A 24,617-nucleotide genomic window follows, 5' to 3' on the forward strand; every position below is an offset into this window, starting at 1 on the left:
GCTGATTAAAATCAGTTTCTGCTCTGGCATTCCAAGATCTAAAAGAAAAACTAGCCCAATTTTTTCTTTCTTTTTTTTTTTTTTGGTGAGGAAGATTAGACCTGAGCTAACATCTGTTGCCCATCTTCCTCTTTTTTTGCTTGAGGAAGATTAGTCCTGAGCTAACATTTGTGCCAATCTTCCTCTATTTTGTATGTAGGATGCCACCACAGCCTGGCTGATGAGTGGTGTAGGTCTGAGGGACCTAAACCTGCAAACCCAGGCTGCTGAAGCAGAGCGCGAGGAACTTAACCAGCATGCCACAGAGCTGGTCCCTAACCCAATTTTCTGATGCCCAGAAAACTTAACAAAAACAAAGTAAACATTTACTTATTTACTTTTGTGTTTAAGTATGATATACATTTATTAACAGAATCCTGACATTTATTTTTAAAAGGCTGTTTAAAGTGGAAAATCTTACCCTATTATAGAATAAAATATTCACAATAGATGTTCACACTGTAGCATTTGACAACAGCTCCCTCTTGTGGTTCAAAGCATTCACTTCAAAGATTAATATATTTAAATACAGTAGTGCAATTTCTGAGCTTAAAATTGTGCTATGAAAGTTAAGCTCATATTTAGTGAATCTTTTTTGGAATAAAGAGGGAAGATTTAGGAACAAGGGGACAAAACAGAATATTCCCTTTTTTGGATAGTCCCAGAGATCCAACATCTCAGCAAACTGTGTCCCAAGTTCTTTATAGAACCACCAATTTTTTTTTCTTACAAATGAAAAGACCAAATAGATGTTTTCATTGAAAACATGCTATTCTCCATTTATAAGGTTTTCCTGCTTTTCTGTGGGTATAGTATGAAGAAGGAATCAGCATTCAACTTTGTTACTTTAACAGATAGAACTTTGAAAACCTTACAGAGAAAGTACTATTGAAAATATTTCAGTCCAAACATGACTTAAGGTACTTTTGCCCCTTTTTTCAAGATCAGAGAGTGCAATAACTGGCAACGACCTGTTCTAACAATGCGAAACTGTCCAAAAAGTCCTCTTCTTCAATTCCAAATTTTGTGTACTGATGAACGTAGGCTCTGGTGAAAGAAACAGAAAATGTAAAATAAAAAAATCTCAGGCAAATGAATAACTCTTAAAATCAAACAATAAATAGGCCTCTCCTAGCTCATGAACATTTGAAGATTGCAGAATCTCTTCAAAGTCTTACATTTGTTTTCATGTTTACTGCAAAGAGTAGCAAATTTTCAAAGTTTATGCAAGCTCCCTGTCTTTTTAGTGTCCAAGAGAGTGACAATAAGAAGCACACAGGAGAAAGCAGCACGTTCAGATTCGGTTGTCCACCCAGCACGTACTCAACACCCTACAGGAGATAAGTGGAGTCAATGTAAACTCTAAAAAGTGCCTGAGACGTTTTATCTCAGGCTTGGAACGGTGGGAACACGTTAACCCAGTTCCAGGAGTGGAGCGAAGCCCCCTACGTGTCTTTCCGACGTTTAATCTGCAGTTATGCCAGGTGGTCCTCTTCACACTCCCCACCCCCAAAACGTTCTGAGGCAGGAAAAATCATGTGAAAAAGAATATCAAGGGCAGATATGAATTAAACTGATGTAACAATGGCTGCTACCAATTAATGAGAGTGGGAAGAGAACGATACCAGAAAGGGACAGAGAGTTCCAAGCCCTGCGGAGTGAGGGTGTATGCAACGGCCGCGTGCAGGAGGGGGCCTCGGCAACTCCAGCTCATCACAGAGAGGCCTTGTCCAGTCATTTGAGGAATTCTGCTTTAATATTAAGTAACTGTGGCAGAGGTCAAGAAACCTGAGAACACATTTCTTAGTATCTAGTAGACATTTCTTAGTATCCAGTGGAGTTGAACTTGCAATATTTCTTACTGAGCAAGATCAGGATGTCTTCCATTCTTCCAAGGATCTTATTTTGGAAAACTATCTTATCGTCCCTGCCTTATAATAAAATTTCTACTTTCATTTCATTTCATTTAGAAACTATTCATTTAGTCTAATAATAATAATACTGAACAATTATTGAGCACTCACTAGTCAGGCACTGTACTAGGTATTTTTACATGATTATCTCATTTAATCCTCACCACATATCCTCTCAGTTTGGACCCATTGCACAGATAGGGAAATGAAGCCTGAAGTAATATGTCCAAAGTCTCACACCTACAAAGTGGGAGCCATGCTTATTCCATGCAACAGATTGAATGTTTGTGTTCCTCCAAAATTCCTATGCTGAAATCCTACCCCCTAAGGTGATGGTATTAGGAGGTGAGGCCTTTGGGAGGTGATTTCATGATCATGAGGGTATTCATGAGGGTGGAGCCCTCATGAATGAGATTAGTGCCCTTATTATATTAGTGCGTTATTATATATTAAAAGAGACCCATGAAAGCTCCTTTGCCCCTTCTGCCATCTGAGGACACAGCAAAAAGCCATCATCTATGAACCAGGAAACAGGTCACCAGACATCAAGTCTGCCAGCACCTTAATCTCGGACTTCTCAGCCTCCAGAACTGTGAGAAATAAATTTGTTTTTTTATAAGCTACCCAGTCTATGCTATTTTTGTCAGAGGAGCCCAAACAGACTAAGACACTCCAGGTCCTGCCTGGTGTTTTAACATTATCTTATCTGCCTAAGATTAGAAAGGTTTGTAGATTTATTTTTTACTTACTTTGAAGCAAACATGTTCCATGCTTTGCCCACAATCATATCAAGTGGTTTTACTAAGAACTGGCTATTGCTGACCAGTGCTGCAGACTTCTCATACTTGCTAAAGGCTCGCTGGGTTCTCCAGACATTGAAAGCATTAACAGGCTCTAGCCAGGAAGTATAGAGAGCTGGATCTTTAAATCCCTCTAGAGTAAAACAACATAAGCCACTGTTTACATGATAAATCATTAATTTTGGAAACAAATTAATAAACAGATATTTTCTTATCCATTTCACCAGAAATCTCCTTTTGTTTTGCCTTTTAAAGCTGGCTTTATATTGCTTTTGGATAAATGAACCACAGTCATCATTAAAAAAAGTAATAGTTCACACCATTCAGAAAAGTATTAAGGAGAAAATGTAAAAGTCAACTGAATAGCTGAAATGCCACCACCTAGAGATAATGACTATGAACATTTTGCTGACCCTCTGGTGTATATAATTTTATATACATGCTCTTCTGTAATCAGCATTTTTCATTCACCAATATGTTGTGAACCTCTTTTCCATGTCAATAAGTATCACTCATATTTAAAGTCTCTTTATATGAATATACCATAATTTATTTAACACATTTCCTACTGTCGGGCATTTAGGTTGTTTCCACATTTTTGTTAGTGTGAAAGAATGTGCAATGAGTATCTTTGCAAGAACATCTCTACGCACCTGTGTCATTTGCTGTGTGTAAATTTTTGCAAGGTAGATTACTTTATATATCCATTTAATAATTCTCTTACTTTAAAATCTAAAATGAAGAATATGAAGAAGGCGTACCATCTGATTGACTTGAAACAATCTCTTTTTAATTATTACTAGTTTTTATCTAAGGGGTATTCCAGGTTTTCTTTATATAACAGCTAGAAGCAGCCAATTTGATACTGCTGAAAGCATCAAATAAGGACAATATAAACCTAGAGACTTACCACAGAAACAAAAAGCTAATCAGAGTACTGCTCTTACAACTTCCTGAAATTTTTAACAAAATGCTGTCACAGAGACCACTAGTTGTTCCTCAACACCCATTCTCCCCTTCTTCTTTAGTAACAGAACCCCCCAATTTTTTTTTCTCTAAAGATTGGCACCTGAGCTAACACTCATTGCCAATCTTCTTTTTTTTCTTCTTCTTCTTCCCAAAGCCCCCCAGTACATAGTTGTATATTCTAGTTGTAGGTCCTTCTGTTTGTGCCACGTGGGACGCCGCCTCAGCATGGCCTGGCAAGCGGTGTCATGTCCGCCCCCAGGATCCGAACTAGCGAAACGCTGGGCCACAAAAGTGGGGTGCGTGAACTTAACCACTTGGCCACGGGGCCAGCCCTGAAGCCCCAGATTTTAACTGTGTTCACAGCCATCCTTGCAGCTAGGTGTGGCCCATGACTCAGTCCTAGTCAGGGATACAAACACAAGTGTGGTGTGCGTCCTAAGAGGAGGAAGCTTGCCCTTCTTTGCTCATTCCTATGTGATTTGATGGCTGAAGCTCAAACAGATGTTTTAGACGATAAGGAGGAAGCCACAAGGTGAGGACAACAGAATAACCAGATTCAGGATGAAAGAATTAAACCTCTATCTCGTTTAAACCATTCTATTTGGGTGTTCAGTCACATATTAACTGATACAATTGTTACATTTTGCTACAAAAACACATAGTTATTATTTCCATTTCTCTAAGAATAAACCCAAGGACATTTTTTTAAACATGTGTACCACATACATGTGCAAAACGTACATCATAATTTTTACCTTAACTTCTGCTTACCCAGATCTGCACTGTGCACATCTTTCCCACGAAGGATGAGTAAGTTAGCAATGGAAGTGTTAAAATGAAGCTCCTTGTTGAGAGACATTTTACTAAGACTGGGCAGTCCTGGTAAAGGAGGCCGTATCTGCCAGTCAATACCTACCAAAAGCAGAAAGTAAGAGATTTTATAAATGGCTTTGAACAAAAAGAGAAAAATGTATTATGGTATGTGTATTTTACATAAATTTTTATTTGATAAGTAAAAGTTGTTTTTTTTCTGAGAAAAGTTTAAAAATCCTTATTTGGTTGACCTAAGGTCATTCCAACTACTCAGTCGTGAGAAACGCATGAAATAATTCTTCATCAAATATTAAAGCACGGTGGTAGGTACATACAATGGAATTTCTATTCAGCAATAAACAGAAATTATTGATACACATAACAACATGGATAAATCTCAAAAGCATTATGCTAAGTGAAACAAACTTGACTCAAAAGATTATATCTGGGGCCGGCCCCATGACAGGGTGATTGAGTTCATGTGCTCTGCTTCGGTGGCCTGGGGTTTCGCCAGTTCAGATCCTGGGCAAGGACATGGCACCGCTCACCAAGTCATGCTGAGGTGGTGTCCCACATGCCACAACTAGAAGGACCCACAACTAAAAATATACAACTATGTACTGGAGGGCTTTGGGGAGAAAAAGGAAAAATAGAATCTTAGTTATTAAAAAGATATCTGTATGATTCCATTTATAGGACACTGGAAAAGGTAAACGGGAGCAAAATTCAGATCAGTGGCTCCTAGGGGCTAGGGGGTGGAGGGAAGAAACCACCTACAAAGGGGTAGGAGGGAACTTTCTGGGATGATGGAAATATTCAATCTCAATTGTGGTGGTGGTTACACACTGTATAAGTTTGTCAAAATTCACAGAACTATACACTTAAAAAAGCAAGAACTTAAAAATACAAAAATGTTAAGGGATGTAGAAATATAAAACAAAATAAGACTGAAAATTGACTAGCATATTGAAATATTAAGAAAATATTCTTACATTATACATAGGGTAGAGATAAAACTCAGTGCACAGTAACAGATTGATTTTCAGCAAAAATAGAAATACAACAAATAAAAAATTTTGGCATGCTGAACTCAATAATAGTAAGACAAACAAGCCAATTTAAAAATTGGGAAGATGTTTGAATAGAAATTTCACCAAAGAAGAGCAACAAATGGCTAATAAGCACATGAAAAGATGCTCAACATCATTGTCATTAAGAAAATGCAAATTGAAAACACAAGGAGACACCAATTCACACCTATTAGAATGTCTATAATCAAAAAGACTAACAATATCCGACGTTGGCAAGGATGTGGAAAAACTAAAATTCTTCAACTGCTTGTGAGAATGTAAAATGGTGTAGCCACTTTGGAAAAGAGTTTAGCAGTTTTTTAAAAGGTTAAATATAGTTATCCTTTGACCCAGCAATGCCATTCCTAGGTATATACTCAAGAGACTGAAAACACGTCCACACAAAGACTCGTACACAAATGTTCATAGCAGCATTACTCATAATAGCCACAAAGTGAAAACAAACTAAATGTCCATCAACTGCTGGACAAATAACCAAAATGTGGTATATCCATTCAATGGAATACTATTCAGCAATACAAAGGAATGAAGTACTGATATATATACTACACTATGGATGAACCTCAAAAACATTATGTAAAGTGAAAGAAATACGACACAAATTCTATACATTATATAATTTCATTTATACGAAATGTGCAAAATAGGCAAACAGAAAGCACATCAGTGGTTATTTGGGGCTAGGAGTAAAAATGGGGATTGATTGACTGCAAATGGACACGGGGAACTTTTTTGGAGTAATGAAAATGTTCTAAAACTGGATTGTGATAATGGTTGCACAACTCTGTAAATTTACTGAAAATCATTGAATTGTACTCTTATAATAGGTGAAGTATACGGTATGTAAATTATACCTCAGTAAACTTATTTAAAACTTATGACATGCTGTCAAAGCTGAACTTGTTAGATAATTCATCATTCTGCTCAAAAACGTCCAAAAAATGTTCAAAAATGAAAAGGGAAAAGTTAAGCAAATAAAATTTATGAGAAGGGAAGTAAGTAACAAAAAAGGCATTATCAAAAATAAAAATAGGGGCCAGTCCTATGGCTGAGTGGTTGGGTTCGCACACTCCGGTTCAGAGGCCCAGGGTTTCGCAGGTTCGAATCCTGGGCAACGACATGGCACCGCTCATCAGGCCATGCTGAGGCAGCGTCCCACATGGCACAACCAGAAGGACCACAACTACAATATACAACTATGTACTGGGGGGCTTTGGGGAGAAGAAGAAGAAAAGAAAAAAAAAGAGATTGGCAACAGATGTTAGCTCAGGTGCCAATCTAAAAAAAATAAAATAACTAAAATAGAAATAAACCCCAGATGGGTTAAAATTTAAATATTAAAAATAAAACTACAAAAAATAGGGCCAGCCCAGTGGCGGAGAGGTTAAGTTCGCATGTTCTGCTTTGGCAGCCCGGGGTTTGCCGGTTCGGATCCCAGGTGCGGACATGGCACCGCTCCTCAAGCCACGCTGTGGCAGGTGTCCCACGTATAAAGTAGAGGAAGATGGGCACAGATGTTAGCTCAGGGCCAGTCTTCCTCAGCAAAAAGAGGAGGATTGGCAGCAGATGTTAGCTCAGGGCTGATTTTCCTCAAAAGAAAACTACAAAAAATACTAGGAAATAATAAAGAATATTTTTCTATTTTGGGGGTAGGTGAGACTCACAATCTATAAAGGAAGATTTACAGGTTTGCTCACATGAAAATGTAAAACTTCCATATGGTGAAAAATAACATACAAAAGACAAAAATGATGGACAAAAATACTTGCAATCTTTGTCACAAAAAAGGGGTCCAGATCCATAATAATATATTCCCTTCATCTAAGACACCATTTATCACAAGAAAAAAAGTTGTCAAATTATTTACTTAGACGATTAAATTTTATATTTACTTAATTTTTTTTTTTTACAGATTGGCACCTGAGCTAACATCTGTTGCCGATCTTTTTTCTTCTTCTTCTCCCCAAAGCCCCCAGTACATAGTCGTATATTCTAGTTGTGAGTGCCTCCGGTTGTGCTATGCGGGACACCGCCTCAGCATGGCCTGATGAGGGGCGCCACGTCCACACCCAGGATCCGAACCAGCGAAACCCTGGGCCACTGAAGGGGAGTGGCAAACTTAACCACTAAGCCACCGGGCAGGGCCCCAATTTTATACTTATTGAAAGAGTTCTTTTAGAGTAAATTACGTGTATATTTTTAAAAATCATGCATCATTCTTGAGCAGACATAAAGTATATAACAAAATAAACTGGTTAAGGTTTTCCTAAAAGGTATTCGCATTCAGTGACTTTATCATTTTTTGACTCAGCATTAATGATGCCCACGTTTTTCACACACTACTGTCCTCTGTGCCTCCAGCACATCGGTGATGCAGCTTTCCTTCAAGGAATCTGTGAAAACACCAAGTCATCGGCTTTTAAACTGGTTTTGCAATCATGTAGAGCACATCTACCTTTGACTCCTGCTTAAGGAATGTTGCTAAACTTGTCTGTTTACCGTGATGACCGCCTCTTCCCCACCCTAGCAGAAAACTAAAGGTTTATTTTCAGGAGAGGATATGATTGAGGGTCTCTGGTCTGGAGAACACGAGGCAGAAGTACATACTGAAGGCAGAGCAGAGTACATACTGAAACCAGAGAGATCTAGTGAAAACCAGGAAAGCTACGACCCCTCCCTCCACTTCCCCCAGATTACTGGGGTTTGTCTAAACCCTCTGAGCAGAATATCCAACACAGGAGATAGGAAGAGAGAATGCCCAGGATGACAAATGCACACGGGCTGTAGAGGGCAAAAAAAACCTCGAGTGAGGCAGGTCAAAAGGCTCTAGGAGAGATTTCTCCAAGAAGATGACAATGATAAACTGATAGAATACTTGAATATATCATAAAAATTTAAACAAGCAAAGAAATACAGTTGAATAATTGACAGGTACACAGAAAAACCAAGCAAACAAGAAAATGAAGCAATTATTAATTCCAAAGAAAATAAAAAATTATACAGGAAAGGGAAAAGTAAATCACAGGGCATGACTATGGCTCAGCTGTGAACAGCACTTACTTGGTCGTGATAACACACAGCTGAATACTGCTTTAACCCAGGGACGACACTGCTCCATCAGAAGGATGGGGAGACAGAAAGGTGTTTGTTGGGCTTAGGGGCCAGTGTGGGAAAAAAGCTAAATCCTAACCTTCCACATCGGAAGTAAGTAGGTAATACCTAAATAATTGAAAAATCAATCAATGGCAATGAATAGATAAAAACGGTAAAAAAAAAAACAACAAAAAAAACCCAGCAAAGAACTTTGAAAAATGGTTGCCCAGGGGCTGGCCCCGTGGCCGAGTGGTTAAGTTCACATGCTCTGCTTCGGCCGCCCAGGGTTTTGCCGGTTCAAGTCCTGGGCGCGGACATGGCACCACTCATCAGGCAATGCTGAGGCGGCGTCCCAGATGCCACAACTAGAAGGACTCACAACTAAAAATATACAACTTTGTACTGGGGGGCTTTGGGAGAAAAACGAAAAATAAAATATTAAAAAAAAAAAAAAGAAAAATGGTTGCCTCTGGGAAGGAGAAAACAGAGGAGGGTTACAGACTGGTAAGTTTTAACAACCAGTTTTATAGAATTACCTAATTTTTTAATCTATGTGCACAAAATAAATTATGGCACATATAGAGTAGAAAACGATGTAGCTATTAGAAAGAATAAGGCATGTCTAAACGTATTGAATTGGAAAGAAGGCCACAAAATATTGTTATGCTGAAGAAAAATTGTAGAAAAAATTCATATAATGTGATGCCAATTTTATCTTTTAAAAGTCTGTTTATTCACACCCTCAGAACTCTGACTCTCTCTAGTTCTCACTTGCATAAATTAATCCAAAATAGTAAAAATAAATCAACTAATAAAATAAAACTTTAAAATAAAATGTTTCAAAAACAAATAAACAACTAAAATTATAATTTACCTTGGTTCAGAGGACCAAGCCAAAAGCCATGGAAAATTATTCTTAGGCCTTAGATTTGAACCAAGAAACTGCCAGCACGTGCCCTGCTGAATTGTTATGGACCAACGACTCCTGTGTGCCTTCCATCTCCCCCTTTTTGAAATAGAGTGTCTACCAGTTATCTTGTGCCTGTTCCCCCACGGTCTGTTGGGAGTGAGGGGGATCATACAAAGAGCTATACTCAAGAAATCCCACCTGAGGAGCGTAAATTCACACCTGGACCTGCTTTCAGATGAAAGATTCTGGACTTTAGGCTGACGTGCTAATGCGGAAAAACTTTTGGGGACCTGGAGAGGGGTTAAGTACATTCTGTATACGGGAAGACATGATACATTAGGGTACAGAGGGCAGAGAGTGTTAGCCAGCCTCCAAGATGAACCCCAATGATCCTTGTCTTCTGGTATTCAGACCTTTGTATGGTCCCCTCTCACATGGGATAGGGCTGATCTTAACAACCAAAAGGATGGTGCAAAAATGACGGTGTGTGACTTCCAAAGCTAGGTCATAAAAGACACTGAAACTTCTGCCTGGCTCCCTCTTGGATCACTCATTCTTCCTGTTGCTAGGATATGTGGAAATAGACACATTGCTGACGGCAGTATTAATGGGGGCAATCTTCATACAGAGCAGTCTGATAACATACGAAGAGTTTTAAAACTATATCCTTCAACCTGGTTAGTGATATAAATATATTTACTCATATATATTATTCATATATTAATATATATGAAAATATTTATATGTTCAAAGCTCTATCAATAACTGTGAAGAAGGTTGACACTCTTAAGTCCTGCATGGGAAAATGACTAAGAAAACTGCAGTTTATTGACCTAAGAGAGCTCAGAGCAGCAAGTCTTACACAACCCTGAGGAACATTGTGTTCCTTGAGACATTAACAGGTATTGCTAGAAAAACAAGTACTATAGCCAAAAAATTTGGGCAGCACTACTTGAAGATGTGAACTTTCTACTTATCTCCAAACCTCAGGCACTATAATCTAAAATCAATAAGGTATTATAAGTAAATGAAGAGGAAATCCACTTTCATAGTATTGAAACCTAAGTTATTGTAATTTAGGGTAAAATATATGCTACTAAAATAATACACAGTAGTGATTTCCAATTAAACATGACAAACGGAACACACCAGTTTACTGCCACTCTTTCCCCAAATCTCACTAACAAGACAGTACAAGGATTTGTTAAAAGCATAAACAAGAAAAAAGGGAATGGGAGAGAAGATAAAGGCAACAAAATTTTGGAAGCATGAAAGCCAAAAAAAAAAAGAAAGAAAGAAAAACCAGCAGTGGTTACTGACTTAGCAACTAGGGAAAGCTGAAGCTTCTGCCCATGGTGAAGGTCCTGGAAGCAGGTAGATAAGCCCTGAGTTAACTACCGCCAATCCTCCTCTTTTTTCTGAGGAAGACTGGCCCTGAGCTAACATCTGTGCCCATCTTCCTCTACTTTATACGTGGGACGCCTATCACAGCACGGCTTTTGCCAAGCGGTGCCATGTCCACACCCACGATCCAAACCGGCAAACCCTGGGCCACCAAGAAGCGGAATGTTCGAACTTAACCGCTGTGCCATCGGGCCGGCCCAGGCACTTTCAAAAGAGGGAAAAACGGGAGAATTAGTTAAAAATCTGTATGGGAGCAGTGAGAGGCCTGCCCACTCCCTGCAGCAGGGGGAGAACCCCCTCCATTCTAGGAGGTTCCCAACCAGTGAGGCTCGGGCCTCAGCCACATGACATGCTGGGCCACTGTTTCAGGCTCTGAAGACACAGCAGTAAACAAAACAGATAAAAATCCCTGTCTTCAGAAATCTTATATTCTACTAAGAGAAATGAAAGATCCACACTAAGGAATTCCAGAATGCTAGAGACAGAGAAAATCCTAAAAGATTCAAGAGACAAGAAAACAGGAATAGACATCAGATTGATGTGGGACTTCTCAACAGCAACACCGGAAGCTGGAAGATAACAGAGCAGTGCTGTCGAAATACTTTGAAATACGTGAATACTTCAGGTACAAGTGATTCCCAACCTCAAATCCTATACTTGGCCAAACTATCAATTAAATGTAAGGGCAGAAGAATGACATCTGCAGCCTTAAAATTTTTCCCTCCCCTGTACTCTTTCTTAGGAAGCTCCTGGAGGATAGAGTCTATCAATACGAGAGAATAAACCGAAAAACAGGAACATCTGAAATCTAGGAATCAGGGGATACAATACAGAATGAGGCAGAGATGCCAATGCTGGCTGCTTATCAAGCCTGGAGAGCAACCAGTGCAGATTGAACAGGAGGATGAAGCCCTCCTAAAGGGACATCTCTAAGCAGATAAGAAAGTAACAGATTACCGATGGGTTTGAACGTGTTGAGAAGGGATTGATTTTTATGGAAAAATTTAGGGATAGATTAGTGATAGGTACATAGAATATCAACCAAATAAATATAATTATTAACTGTAGGAGGAGAAAATAAACTGTACATCAAATAAAATGTAATCTGTATATTTGGTACATGGTTCAACTGTGAATAATATTTATATAGTGAAAGTAATGCAAACACTGAAAACTGATCTAAACCAAAAGTATTGGGAGAAAGAAGGGAGATGACGTGTGTGTGTGTAGAGGGAAGGGTAAGAAGATTCAATCCTCAAGTTTCATATTAAGAAGGAAACTGATGGGGCCGGCCCTGTGGCCATGTGGTTGAGTTTGCGCACTCCATTTCGGCGGCCCAGGGTTTCGCCAGTTCAAATCCTGGGTGTGGACATGGCACCACTCATCAGGCCATGCTGAGGCAGCGTCCCACATGCCACAATTAGAAGGACCCACAACTAAAATATACAACTACGTACTGGGGGGCTTTGGGGAGAAAAAGGAAAAATAAAATCTTAAAAAAAAAAAAGGCGGCAACCTATAATATCTAAACTTGGAAAATAAAACAAACAGTATAAGCAAGATATTTAGAAATATGTGGGCAAATTCTAGAAGAAACAGCTAAAAACACTGAAAGTAGTTTCAGCTGGTCAGTGGGGAAGTGTAGGACAGAGGACTGATCTTTTCCTCCTTATAAATTCATACTGGACAATTACTTGACTTTCAAAAAATATGAGATATAATTTACACACAATGCAATGTACAGGTTTAAGTATACATTTAAAGGAATTTTGACTATGTACTTGATTTCTTTCTTTATTTCTTTCTTTTTTTTTTTTGAGGAAGATTAGCCCTGAGCTAACATCTGCCACCAATCCTCCTCTTTTTGCTGAGGAAGACTGGCCCTGAGCTAACATCCATGCCCATCTTCCTTTACTTTTTATGTGGGATGCCTGCCTCAGCATGGCTTGCCAAGTGGTGCATAGGTCAGCACCCGGGATCCCAACTGGTGAACCCTGGGCCGCCAAGAAGTGGAACGTGCGAACTTAACCACTGTGCCACCAGGCTGGCCCATGTGCTTGATTTTTTAAAAACCATGTTCATATATTACTTTATAAAAATAAAATAAAATAAAAATAAATGTCACATTCATCTGAAATTTTTTTGGGAAATGAAACTGTGTGATTAAGAAGCCCTCCTGGGATGTCCTGGTGAGTTTCTGCAGGAGCCTCCCTGGCCAGAAGAAGGCACCATTATTTCAACTGGCCCAAGCCAGTTTATATTGAGAACTCCAGTTCAGCATTTTTCTCAGCTTGCGGCCTGCTTATTTTTAAAATACCCTTTACCTTCTTCCATTTTCGCATTAGAAATGAGCATCTGTCTCAAATGCTTGAGGAGGCCAGCCCAAGTAAACGTGCTGTATGCCAGTGAGTTCTCAGACATTTGAGGAATGTTACGAACACCCAGCATCTTGAATTCAGGATGGGGAACTAAATTCTCCATTAAGTCTCCTGCAAAGAAAAAAAAATCTGAACTAAATTTTAAAATTCCACATTGCTCCCATTGGCCTCTATGCAACCACGATTTCATGGTTTTGGGTGCCAAATGTATTTTCTCCTCCAAAGCCAGAATTGCTTAAACTCTAAAATGTAAATAAAATTTCACAGTGAACTCTATTACAGACCACATATTTGCTTCATTTTGGCACCTATTTTAGCATGAATGAGAAAACACATTTTGCCAAAAAGGAAACAACAGTTTAGAAGCTAAGTAGCTGGAAATGTGAATGAAATATTTAGCTAAACCCCAGGAAAACAAAGAAGGCATGTGATCTAATATGCTTTTATTGTCATTCTGTGTCAATATTCCTTTAGAAATTTTCCTAGGTCTATTTTCCTAGATTTATTTTACCTGGCTAAATGATAATTAGAACCTATTAGCATCAAACTCTACTAGGAAAGAAGACAGGATTGGTAATTCCTGAAGAGAGGAATACACTTTGTATTTATACTGAAACAGAATTAAGGAGAAAAGGCTAATTGCTTTGCATTCAGAGCTGCTTTATATATTTACAGAAAATACCTAGAAGAGTGAGAAAATACATTACCATAACATTAAATGTAAATCTTATAACATTGAGTGCAAACTCATATCCTATGTCCTAATGAAAAGAACAAATTTTGACATAAACATCTAGAAAATGCTCTACAAATGATCTTATGGCTAGTGTAGTTTCCTCTAAACATAAGAATTTTTTTCTGTAAAACATCTACAGCTGAATCCGATTACATAGCATGACGAAACAAATAATAGTTAGCAAATAATTCCTAAGCACTAATACACGAATTATTAATTGTCACAATTTGCTTTCCCCTCCAGCTTTTTTGTTCAACTACTCTCATCTTCACCTTCTTGGGCCTTGTCAAGACCCTGTTATTGACTGAAGGTTTGTGTCCCTCCAAAATTCATATATTGAAATCCCAACCCCCAAGGTGATGGTGTTAGGAGGTGGGGCCTTTGGGAGGTGATCAGGTCATGAGGGTAGAGCCCTCATGAATGGGACTGTGCCCTAGTAAAAGAGACCCCAAAGAGCTCCCTAGCCCTTTCTGCCATGTGAGGACACAGTAAGAAGGTGGCCATCTATGAAACCAGGAAGTAGGCTCTCACCAGACACTGAATCTACTGGCGTCCTGATCTTGGACTTTCCAGCCTCTAGAACTATGAGAAGTAAATTTATGTTATTTATAAGCCACCCAGTCTATGGTATTTTTGTTATAGCAGCCTCAGTTGACTAAGGCAGACTCTAATCCATGGACTCCTGCCTTCTCAATCCATCAGTTTCCCCTTCTTCACTTCCCTCCTTATCCAGCTCCTTGCCCCTGAGTCTCTTCATCAAATCTTTCTGGCGAAAATCCAATCTCGGATCAGCCCTACTCCTCACATTCTGTGCCTGTCAGAGCACAGCTATAGAAAGTCATCCCACATGGCAGACTGGGACCGTTGGAATTCATAATCCCCGAACGCTGAAGCCCACTGATGCTGATGCTTTGTTGAGAAGATGACATCTCCTCTAACAACTTAGTGGAGCCACCTGGATATCTGAGGTCATTTAGTGCAGAGACTCTGGGGCACAACAGGCACATCTGAGGAACAGCGTGGAGGCCATGTGTCTGGAAGAAGAGAAGGAGAAGAAGAGAGCAGTAGGATACAAGATGAGGAAAGTAATGGGAGGCCAGGTAGAGCAAAACCTTATATGTGACTGCAAGGACTTTGGCTTTAACTCTGAGTGAGATGGGAAACCTCTGGAAAGTTTTCAGTAGAAGAATAACAAGATCTGAATTAAACTTTTTTTTTTTTGAGAAAGATTAGCCCTGAGCTAACATCTGCTGCCAATCCTCCTCTTTTTGCTGAGGAAGACTGGCCCTGTGCTAACATCCGCGCCCATCTTCCTCTACTTTATACATGGGATGCCTGCCACAGCATGGCTTGCCAAGTGGTGCCAGGTCCACACCCGGGATCTGAACCTGGGAACCCCGGGCCGCTGAAGCGGAACGTGAAAACTTAACCGCTGCGCCACCAGGCTGGCCCTGAATTAACCTTTTAAACACGGTAAAGCCAGAGTTCAGTCTGGCTGCTGTACTTAAGGAGAGGCTGTGGTTGGCAAAGGTGGCAGTGGGAAGACCAGGTAAGCTGTCCTCTGGATAACTGCCCACATGACATCTCCACTAAGATATGGCAAAGGCACCTAAGGCTCAACATATCTCAGACTCACCTCTTTCTCTGCCCCCTACTGTGCCCTACAAACCAGAGCCTGTTTTAGTGTCTCCAGCCTCAGCTAACAGCACCACCACCTACACTGTTGACAAAACAGGGCCCCGTGAATTATGCTCTACACCTCCCTTTTTCTCATTTTTCACATCCAATCCAGCACTTAGTCCTGTCCCTTTTACCCCACTCCCCAGTCTCTCTCAAATCCATCCTCTGTACTCTGTCCCCATTTGTTTAGTCCCATTTAGCAAGGACCTACTATATGACGGGCGCAGCTCTGAGGATAGGGGCATAGTAGTAAACAAGACAGACAAGGCCTTGCCTTCATGGAGCTTCTATTCTAGTGGTTAGAAACAAAGAATAAAAAAGATAATAAATGAACAAAACAATGTCAGAGTGGTAAATGTTGGGAAGGAAACAAACCGGATGATACTATAGGCACTTACTCCTCAAATAGGATAATCACGGAAGGCTATTTTAAGGAGGTAACTGACTGAAACTTGAAAGATGAAAAGAGAAATGGTCAGGAGAATATACTTGATAGAGGGAGCAGGGAAGTAATGAGGACAGCAAGAACAGACCCTCCCTTCGAGAAGGTTTGTTCTAAAGAATAGAGAAAAGGGACAATCACTAGAGGTGATGTCAAGGGAGGGTTTTTTCAGTGTGAGAGATGCCATAGAGCAGTTGTATTGGAAGTAACCCAGGAAACAGGCACAAGCCAATGGTGTGGAAGGACGAGAGATGAGTGAGGAATTAAGTCCCTGAGAAGGGAGAGGGGACGGGACCCAGAACCCAAGTGAGAGGTTGGCTTGTGATAGGACACTTCTCCCACTGTGACAAGGTAAAGTGGGCTCAGCGCAGTGTGTGGGCTCAACACAGTCAAGTTTGTAGATGTAGGGGTGGGAGTCAAGGGAGCTCCCATCTAACTAACTGCCTTTATCTTCTCAGTGCAGTTCAGTGAGTTCAAGCCATCATGATCTTCCCAGGGAATGACTGGACCAGCCTGCAGACTCAACCTGCAATCAGCTCTCCATAGGCGGTCCAGTGGATCCTTTCAACAGTAAAAGTGATTATGTCACCAACCTGCTTAAAATCCTTCAGTGGCTTTCCCCCGTTCTAAGCTTAACGAGGAAGGCCTTTCAATGGCTTACAAGGACCTACAAAGTCTTCCCCTGCTCACCATTCTAGCCTCAGATTTCACTCATCCCCTAAACCATTCTCTGTGTTCCCGTGACACTGTATTTCTCTGTATCCTTGATGTGCTATGCTTCCTTCTGCCAGAGGGCCTTTGAACATGCTGTTCCATCTGCACGTGCTATTCTCTTCTCCCTCTCCTTGCTTAGTCAACTCTAAGTCCTCATCCAGCTCTTGGCTCAAGTGTTATTTCCTCAGGGCAGCCTTCTCTGCCTCTTCAGCCTAAGTCTGGTTTATTCATGACACAGTCTCTTGGAACTGTACTCCTTTCTTTCAGAGCATTTAACTCAGTTTTTAATTATACAGTCTTGGTGTCACTATTTGTTTAATGTCTCTCTTTCACAGTGAACACTGTGAATATCTGTGTTGGCTCCCCACTGAATCCCCAACATTTAGCATAGTTTCTGGCACACAGCAGGAAGTCAATAAATATTGGTTGAATGAACAGATGTGCATTATGGCAAGTACTGTGTAAAGCACAGAAATTAACAAGACACATGTCTGCAAGGCAGCTTCAAATTAGTGGGGACTACAAAACATGCACATGACACAATCCTGCTCTAAGGAAACACATGGTGCTAGTTAAGTGGTAGCATCTGGGAAGGGGTGGAAGGAAGACTGATTTTTGCTTGCATATTCTTTTGTACTCCTTGAATAAATGAGTATATGTGTATTACTTTTAAAGATAAGTGAACACACTCAAAGAAACAATAAAGGCAAAAAACGTTAAGTTACATAAAAGAGATAGAGAATGCCACAGGAGTTCACACAAAACAGAGCTACTTTTAGGGAAAAGCCTCAGTAGGAAAGCTTTCTGGAAAAAGCTATCACTTGAATTGGACCCTGCAGGATAAGGTTTCAATAGAGGTGAAGAAGGGAGGAAGGAGGGATTTCTAAGGAGAGGGAACATTGAGCAAAGGGACTATGGCAGGAAAGTACCAGGTCGACGAAAAACAGTAGAGACAGGATGAAAAGTAGGTGGGGATCCATGCAGAGGTGGGAGTAGGTGATGAAGCTAGAGAGCTGGGTTCAGGAAATAATGTGGAGGCCAGGCTAGGGAGTGCTGACCAATCTGGCAGGCAATGCATGAGCCACAGAATGATCATAAGAGAGTACAAGGATTAGATCTGTCCGTTGGGGAGGCTCATTCGGGGTCAGTGTGCAAGATGGACTGTAGGGGGAAGAGGCAGGCAACAGGAAAGAAAGCTGGATTATGACCACTTAAGACAGGAATGTCCATGTAGACATAAGCTTATGTTTTTACGCCAAAAAAAGAGAGAGAGAGAGAGAGAAGGGGAATAGAAAGAGGCTAGTTTACTTTGTACTCAAGGAGAGCACTCAATATTAATTGAGAGATACTGACACCCTGAACCAGTGTCAGAGAGATCAAGAAGTAGGGGAAGAATGCAGACAGATGGCAGAGTGGCATCAACAGGTCTGACATACTGATGAGATACGAGGACAGTGGGAGAAATCCAGGTGACAGGATTGAGGAAGAGGGGAAGGGGAGAGAAAGCAGGGGGGGAAAAATGATGAATCCACTCAGAACATGATAAATTTGAAGAAGCAGAAGGCAAGTAAGAACACTGGGATAGGCAACTATTTGAGAAAGAGATTAAGATTAGGGGGGTGAAGAGCACAGTCATTTGCATCTAGACTATTCGAACGGATAAGGCACCACTTGAAGAACAAACTGAAAAAACAATGGTGGGTTTCTTCATGAGGTGATAAAAATGGTGGTTGTAAAACTTTGTGAATATGCTAAAAAACATTGAATTGTATACTTTAAATGGGTGACCTGTATGTGAATTATATCTCCAAGTTGTAAAAACAAAAAAAAAAAAAGAGGAGAAAGGATCCTGAAGAATGGAGTCAGTGGGTGTCCATCACTCTTTTAAGAAATTTAGTAACTTCTCAATAAGACAGTTTGGAGAGCTAAGTAGCTCTTTAGGAAGGGCTTTTTGTTTTCTTTTTAGGAAGATTAGCCCTGAGCTAACATCTGCTGCCAATCCTCCTCTTTTTGCTGAGGAAGACTGGCCCTGAGCTAACACCTGTGCTCATCTTCCTCTACTTTATATGTGGGATGCCTACCACAGCATGGCTTGCCAAACGGTGCCACGTCTGCACCTGGGATCTGAACCAGCGAACCCCAGGCCACCAAAGTGGAACATGCAACTTAACTGCTACGCCACCGGGCTGGCTCCTAGGAAGGTTTTTGAGATGAGGGAGACCTTCAGGCAGAGGGGAGGAGCAAGTGAAGAATAATTTGAGGCATTCAGAACATAAGACTTTCCTACCCAGAACATACAGGGGGACAAATACCTAATGGATTTCTTCTGTAGTGAAACGAGCCTTCCGCAGAATAAGTAGGCTGGAACACACTTCCCAGCTGATGTGCGAGGACCTGATTTATATCACTGAAGGAGATCTGCTTGATATTCATCAGTTTCGCACAGATCTTATGAACAGCATCATTCTCATGAACAAGGAGGGCGTCTGAAGATCGGTACAAGTGAGAAAGAGTCAAAATGGAGTTGTAGTTCTGAACAATAACCTGGAGACAAAAAGGTCAGAGAGAAGAAAGGTAGGAGAGAATAGCAGTTAAGAGGGTAGATTCTAAAGGCATCCTGCCTAGGTTCAAATCCTGACTCTGTCACTTTTTAGCTATATGATCTTGGACAAGTTATTTAATCTCTCTATGCCTCAGTTACCTCGCTTTTAAAATGGGGATAATTATTACCCCAGCCTCCTAGCGTTGTAAAGATTAATGACAGAATGCAAGTAAAGCCCTTAGAACAGCCTGCATATCGAAAGGGCTCAGTAAACGGTGACTACTACCATCACGCTTTCCTCCTACATCATTTCCTATAGTGACTTATCTCACCTCTGTTTTATCATTTCCCCTACTAGGCAGATCAACAGGAAACTGGCCTGTATAGAAATTTCCTCTCAATGAAAAGAAATGAAAATTCTTTTAAGGTTGGCAATGGCACCATGAATTCCAACATGAGGTCAAGGTCCCTGCTTACATACTGTAGCCAGAGGGACTAACATAGGAATGGGTTTCTGAGAGAAGATGCACAATTGTCTTCTTAGGATTTTTTTTTTTGCTGATGAAGATTTGCCCTGAGTTAACATCTGGTGGCAATCTTTCTCTCTCTGTGTTGTTTTTTTTTTTTTTTCCCAAGGAAGACTGTTGCTAACACCTGTGCCAATATTCCTCTATTTTGTATGTGGGTCACTGCCATAGCATGGCCGCCGCCAAGTGGCAAATGTCCATGCCTGGGGAACCCAACCCAGGCGGCCAAAGTGGAGCACACCGAACTTAACCACTAGGCCACAGGGCCGGCCCTTTCTTTGGAATTTTTAAAAACAAGGATATCTCATTTATTTGGAAATGTTTAAGCAAAGTTAAACAAATTGTTCATGAAAGTACTATAGTGTATAATCACTCCTAGAGCAGTACCTTAAGGTTTCCAAAGGGTAAGATCAATCTTTCATCTACATTTATTTCAACTGCAAAGAATACAAAATAGAAAATTTTCAATTAATATTCCATACCTCACCAGTTCCATAAGGCCATATAATCTGATTCATTTTCAAAGAGTTTGAGTACTGATCTTGTAAATTCTGTGTAACGAAGGCTCCTAGCCCTGATCCTGTGCCCCCAGCCATACTCATTATGATAAAAAAACCACTCAAAGAGTCACATTTCTCCACTTCCTTCTGGATTAGGTTCCTTATAGATTCTTCATGCCTGGGTCCATGAACAGAGTAACTAGGCAATGCAAAAGAAACAAATACAAATACCTTTCAATTTAACCGAAGAGATGCAATGCAGAGAGAATGATATAGGATAGAGAAGCCTTTTTAAACCTATGGGAATGAACTAACTCTCATGAAAGGCACAGGTACCCTGATGGACAAAAATTGAAATACACAAGTTAACTTGTTAAATGTACTTAACAAGTGAATAGGACTGCTAGGAGAGTGAATTTACTGGGTACAGAAAATTCTCTTTTATAAGTCATTCCCATAAAATGGAGACTTAGCCAGAGACTTCAATTACCAGACAGTTTTGGAAATTTATGGTACAATATTCAATATTCATAATAATACTCCTAAAGCAGTGATTCTCAAACTTTGCTGCACATTAGAATCACCTAGGGAAGTTTTGAAAAAATCTCAACATCCAGGTTTCATCCCAAACCAATTAAATCAGAATTTCTGGAAGTGAGCCCTAGGTACTGGAATTTTCCAAAGAACCCCAGGAAATACTACTGCCTTGTTGTATTCCCTATTAGCTGGAATACCTGCCAGATAAAGATATTGTATTATCTGATAAATAAGTTAGTTGACAGAATGACAGTGAAGAAGTGGAAAACGCTGCTGCAAGAGATCCCTGGTTTCATCACTACCTGGACCTGAGCACACACCTACGTGAAAAGAATGAGAGTTTCTCTTGGGTGAAGTCATACTTTAAATTTTAAAACAGCAATTTTGCAATTATGTGCTTGGTATATCAACTGTGCCGCTGTAATTACACTGTCTGTTGATCGACTGTGTAGCTTTATCTAAAGTGAAAATCATGAGGAATTATTCTTACCCATACGCCCAGTTGTTTCCCGAACCTTGTTTTTGACAGAAGCTTGAATGCTGGCCATATTTCCATCGGCCAGACTGGGCAGCCTTTGATAGTGTTTGATTGATAACTTTAGGTTCCATGTCAACAAGTACAGCCCGGGCAATTGGAACTAGAGAGGGAAAAAAATCAAAAGATAAATATTTCATATGTCTGATTTAGGTTAACTCAGAGCATAAACTTCTAGGTCCAAAAACCGCCCCCCCAAACAACCCAAAGGTTGAGGATAGAAAGATCTGTCATAGCGCTTTACTGCTTAGAAATCAAGGTAGGCAACAGCAGGTATATGGAGATGGCTCATAACGGCTAACATTCTGCTAGGCAGGATGAATCGATGTGGGCTAAAATGATCATTGGGTCAGGTCTACAAATATCTGTTGATGCTCACAATATACCATGTACTGTGTTGGGAATACAGAGATTAAAACAGCATCAATTCAGTCCTAGAACGACCAGTGGGTTAGACAAAACACATCAACACTCAATCACAGTATGATGTGATATGACCCATGACAAAGCCATACCAATGGAGTAGCATATTCAGGGGTACAAAATACCAGGGGCATAACAAGCAGCTCAGGAATGTTGAAGAAGAAGATGGGAAGAAGGGGGTGGATGCGGATGGAAAGCAGGCAGGGCTCAGATCTTGGAAGTCCTTGGATGCAATACTAAAAAGCTTAAAATTGGTCTTTTAGGCAATGCAAAACCAGTGAAAATGTTCAAGCAGGGAGGGAATAGTCAGATGCCTTTTTTAACACAGCAGTGTAGAGGACAGATGTGACAGACACAACAGTCTAGGCAGGGAAACTCAGAAGGAGTATCCTGAAACAGTCCAGGTGAGAGAGGATAAAAGCTAGAACTAAGGTAATGACAATGAAGATGGAAAGGGGAGAACAGTCTCAAGAGATATGTAGGAGGTAACTTAAGCAGATTTTGATGTTTGACTGTTTGGGGCAATAAGAGCCTAAGTTTTAAGGAGCCCTTGGGTATGGAGATATGGAGTTTCAGAGGCACATGGCAGATACGGGTGGAGATGTCCAGTAATCAGCGTGCAGCCCGAAAGAGATTTGAGAGTCACTCGTGTAAAAATGAAGCAAATTATGAGAGTGACTAAAATTGCCCACAGAGAACTGCTCTGAGGACAGCCTAAGATGCAACCAGTGGAGAAGAAAAGTTCAGAGATGAAGGAGAAGGAATTTCAAGGAGGGAGTTTTATAGTTACTGTTATCAAATCCAGTAAAGAAGTTAAGTGAATTAAGAAAAGAAAAACAGTCAATGAATCTGGTAATTGCGAGACCACTGCAGACTTTTCTTATAGCAGCTTCAGTGGTGTTGTAGGGAAGAAGCAGAATTATATTGGTTAAAGAGGGTTCTCCTTTGCGAATCCTGGATGAGAAGGCAAAGAGACAGGAAAGAAGAAAAAAGCTACAGTCAAGAGACAAGTTTTATTTGTTTGGTTTTAGACTGGTAAGCTCTGAGCATTCTCACCAGCTGAAGGGAAGATGCCACAGGAGAGGCAAAGGTTCTTAACACAGAAACAAAGGGTGGAGAGCGTTCTCCAGTAAGACGGGAAGGGGTGAGGTTCAGACACTGTGGAGGGTCTGGCCTTGAGGAGGTCGGTCATGTCAGAGCAGAGGAGAGGACTGAGGACCACACATACCTCCATTTTCCTCCTCACTAAAGAATCTTTCTTTGCAGGATGCTTGATATGCTTCATTCTCTCTTTTAGAGGAGAGTCTCTGGGGACAGTGTGAGTCAATAAATAAAGCATCAAACACTTCGAAACCAATCTGATTGCCACACTGACCAAGTTGCACTGTTACTATTGACATGCTGAGACACAAACTAGGCCTATTTCCTCAAAACAGTGAGCAACCTGTAATAGAAAAATATAGGCTTTCAGAACTACTACATTACTAATAAATAAAGAACAAATAAAATGCCCTATGTGTTACTGTACATCAATAAAAAACGTAATTTTAAAATGCCATGTATGTATATGGTTTTACAGATGAAATAGCTATGTTGACTAAGGAGCCAAGCATTCAGGGAAGTTGTTCTGTTTCTATGGTTTTGGGATTTGGAATTTACTGTACCCAAATCCATTGATACACAGCTCAATAGTTTCCAAAATCTGATTTGTAATCGTTATTTTCTTAAGCATGCACTTAAACAAAAAAATGAATGTTGGTTGAAGGAATTCGTAGTATACACTTCACACCACTGGGACACATAGAACGCAGAAGTTCGCTCAACAATTCTACATTTAATCAGCATTATTTCTCTCTCTTCTAAATAATGACTTTCTCCCTCCACCAATCACCTTTCCGGGCTGGTAACTACAGTAACACTTACAACAAAGACTAGGTGTTTAGCTCGGGTAGGACAGCGAGGAAGACGAAGCTTGGACAAAGAAGACCACATGAAATACCAGAGCAAGTCTTCACTATTTTTAGCAATGAAAAGAGACAATTTTTGATAAAGACCGCACACCACGTCTGTGCAGCACTGGAAAAGAACAGTGGCTTGTGAGCCAATTTTCAAGCAACCCTGCAAAACAGCTATCATTATTCTCATTTTACAGATAAGGAAACTGAGGCTCTGAAAAATTATGTGACTTTCGCAAGGCCACTGAAATAATACATAGCAAAGCCAAGACGCTCCCTCTCCCCACCAGCTCCAGGAGCGCCCCATTAACCCCACTCACTGACAGCACCAGGACCAGCGGTTTCCGTCTTGTTCAAATGTCGAAGGGACAACCCTCTCATTATGCGCATGCTCACTTTCAACACTAAAAAAGCTACAGAGAACGAATGCGCATGTTCCACAAACGAAGAGTTCTGTGTATTTTTTTTTCCTATTCAGAAAGGTTAATTACGCATGTTCAAATTCAATTTATCAACTTCACAGATGGTACGCATGCTCACTGTCCATCAAAAGCTGCAGCTGAAAATGCGCATGATCTAGCTTCCAAGAGCGGCTTCGGCTGGGGTTCTGCGCATG

At 40.4% G+C, this 24,617-nt stretch overlaps 1 protein-coding gene across 9 annotated transcripts; it reads right to left on the reverse strand.

Annotated features, from left to right (window-relative positions):
- Positions 1 to 358: 358 nt before the first annotated feature.
- TUBD1 (tubulin delta 1) lies at positions 359 to 24,572 on the reverse strand. Of its 9 annotated transcripts, XM_023652930.2 has the most exons (10): positions 24,322 to 24,462; positions 23,970 to 24,122; positions 23,275 to 23,490; positions 21,579 to 21,726; positions 20,534 to 20,750; positions 19,295 to 19,526; positions 13,357 to 13,521; positions 4,493 to 4,633; positions 2,702 to 2,885; positions 359 to 1,086 (listed from the first exon to the last, which is right to left on the reverse strand). In XM_023652930.2, exons 3-10 carry the CDS (start codon positions 23,444 to 23,446, stop codon positions 984 to 986), a joined length of 1,362 nt encoding a protein of 453 aa, XP_023508698.1. In that variant the 5' UTR covers positions 23,447 to 23,490; positions 23,970 to 24,122; positions 24,322 to 24,462; the 3' UTR covers positions 359 to 983. The 9 variants fall into 9 exon arrangements, with proteins under 9 accessions (XP_023508698.1, XP_005597593.1, XP_070083629.1 ...); XM_005597536.4 differs by lacking the exon at positions 23,970 to 24,122 and having other exon boundaries at positions 24,322 to 24,522; XM_070227528.1 differs by lacking the exons at positions 20,534 to 20,750; positions 23,970 to 24,122 and adding an exon at positions 20,439 to 20,488.
- Positions 24,573 to 24,617: the final 45 nt, after the last annotated feature.

The sequence above is a fragment of the Equus caballus genome, chromosome 11 (assembly GCF_041296265.1).
Source record: "Equus caballus isolate H_3958 breed thoroughbred chromosome 11, TB-T2T, whole genome shotgun sequence".
Taxonomy (NCBI): Eukaryota; Metazoa; Chordata; class Mammalia; order Perissodactyla; family Equidae; genus Equus; species Equus caballus.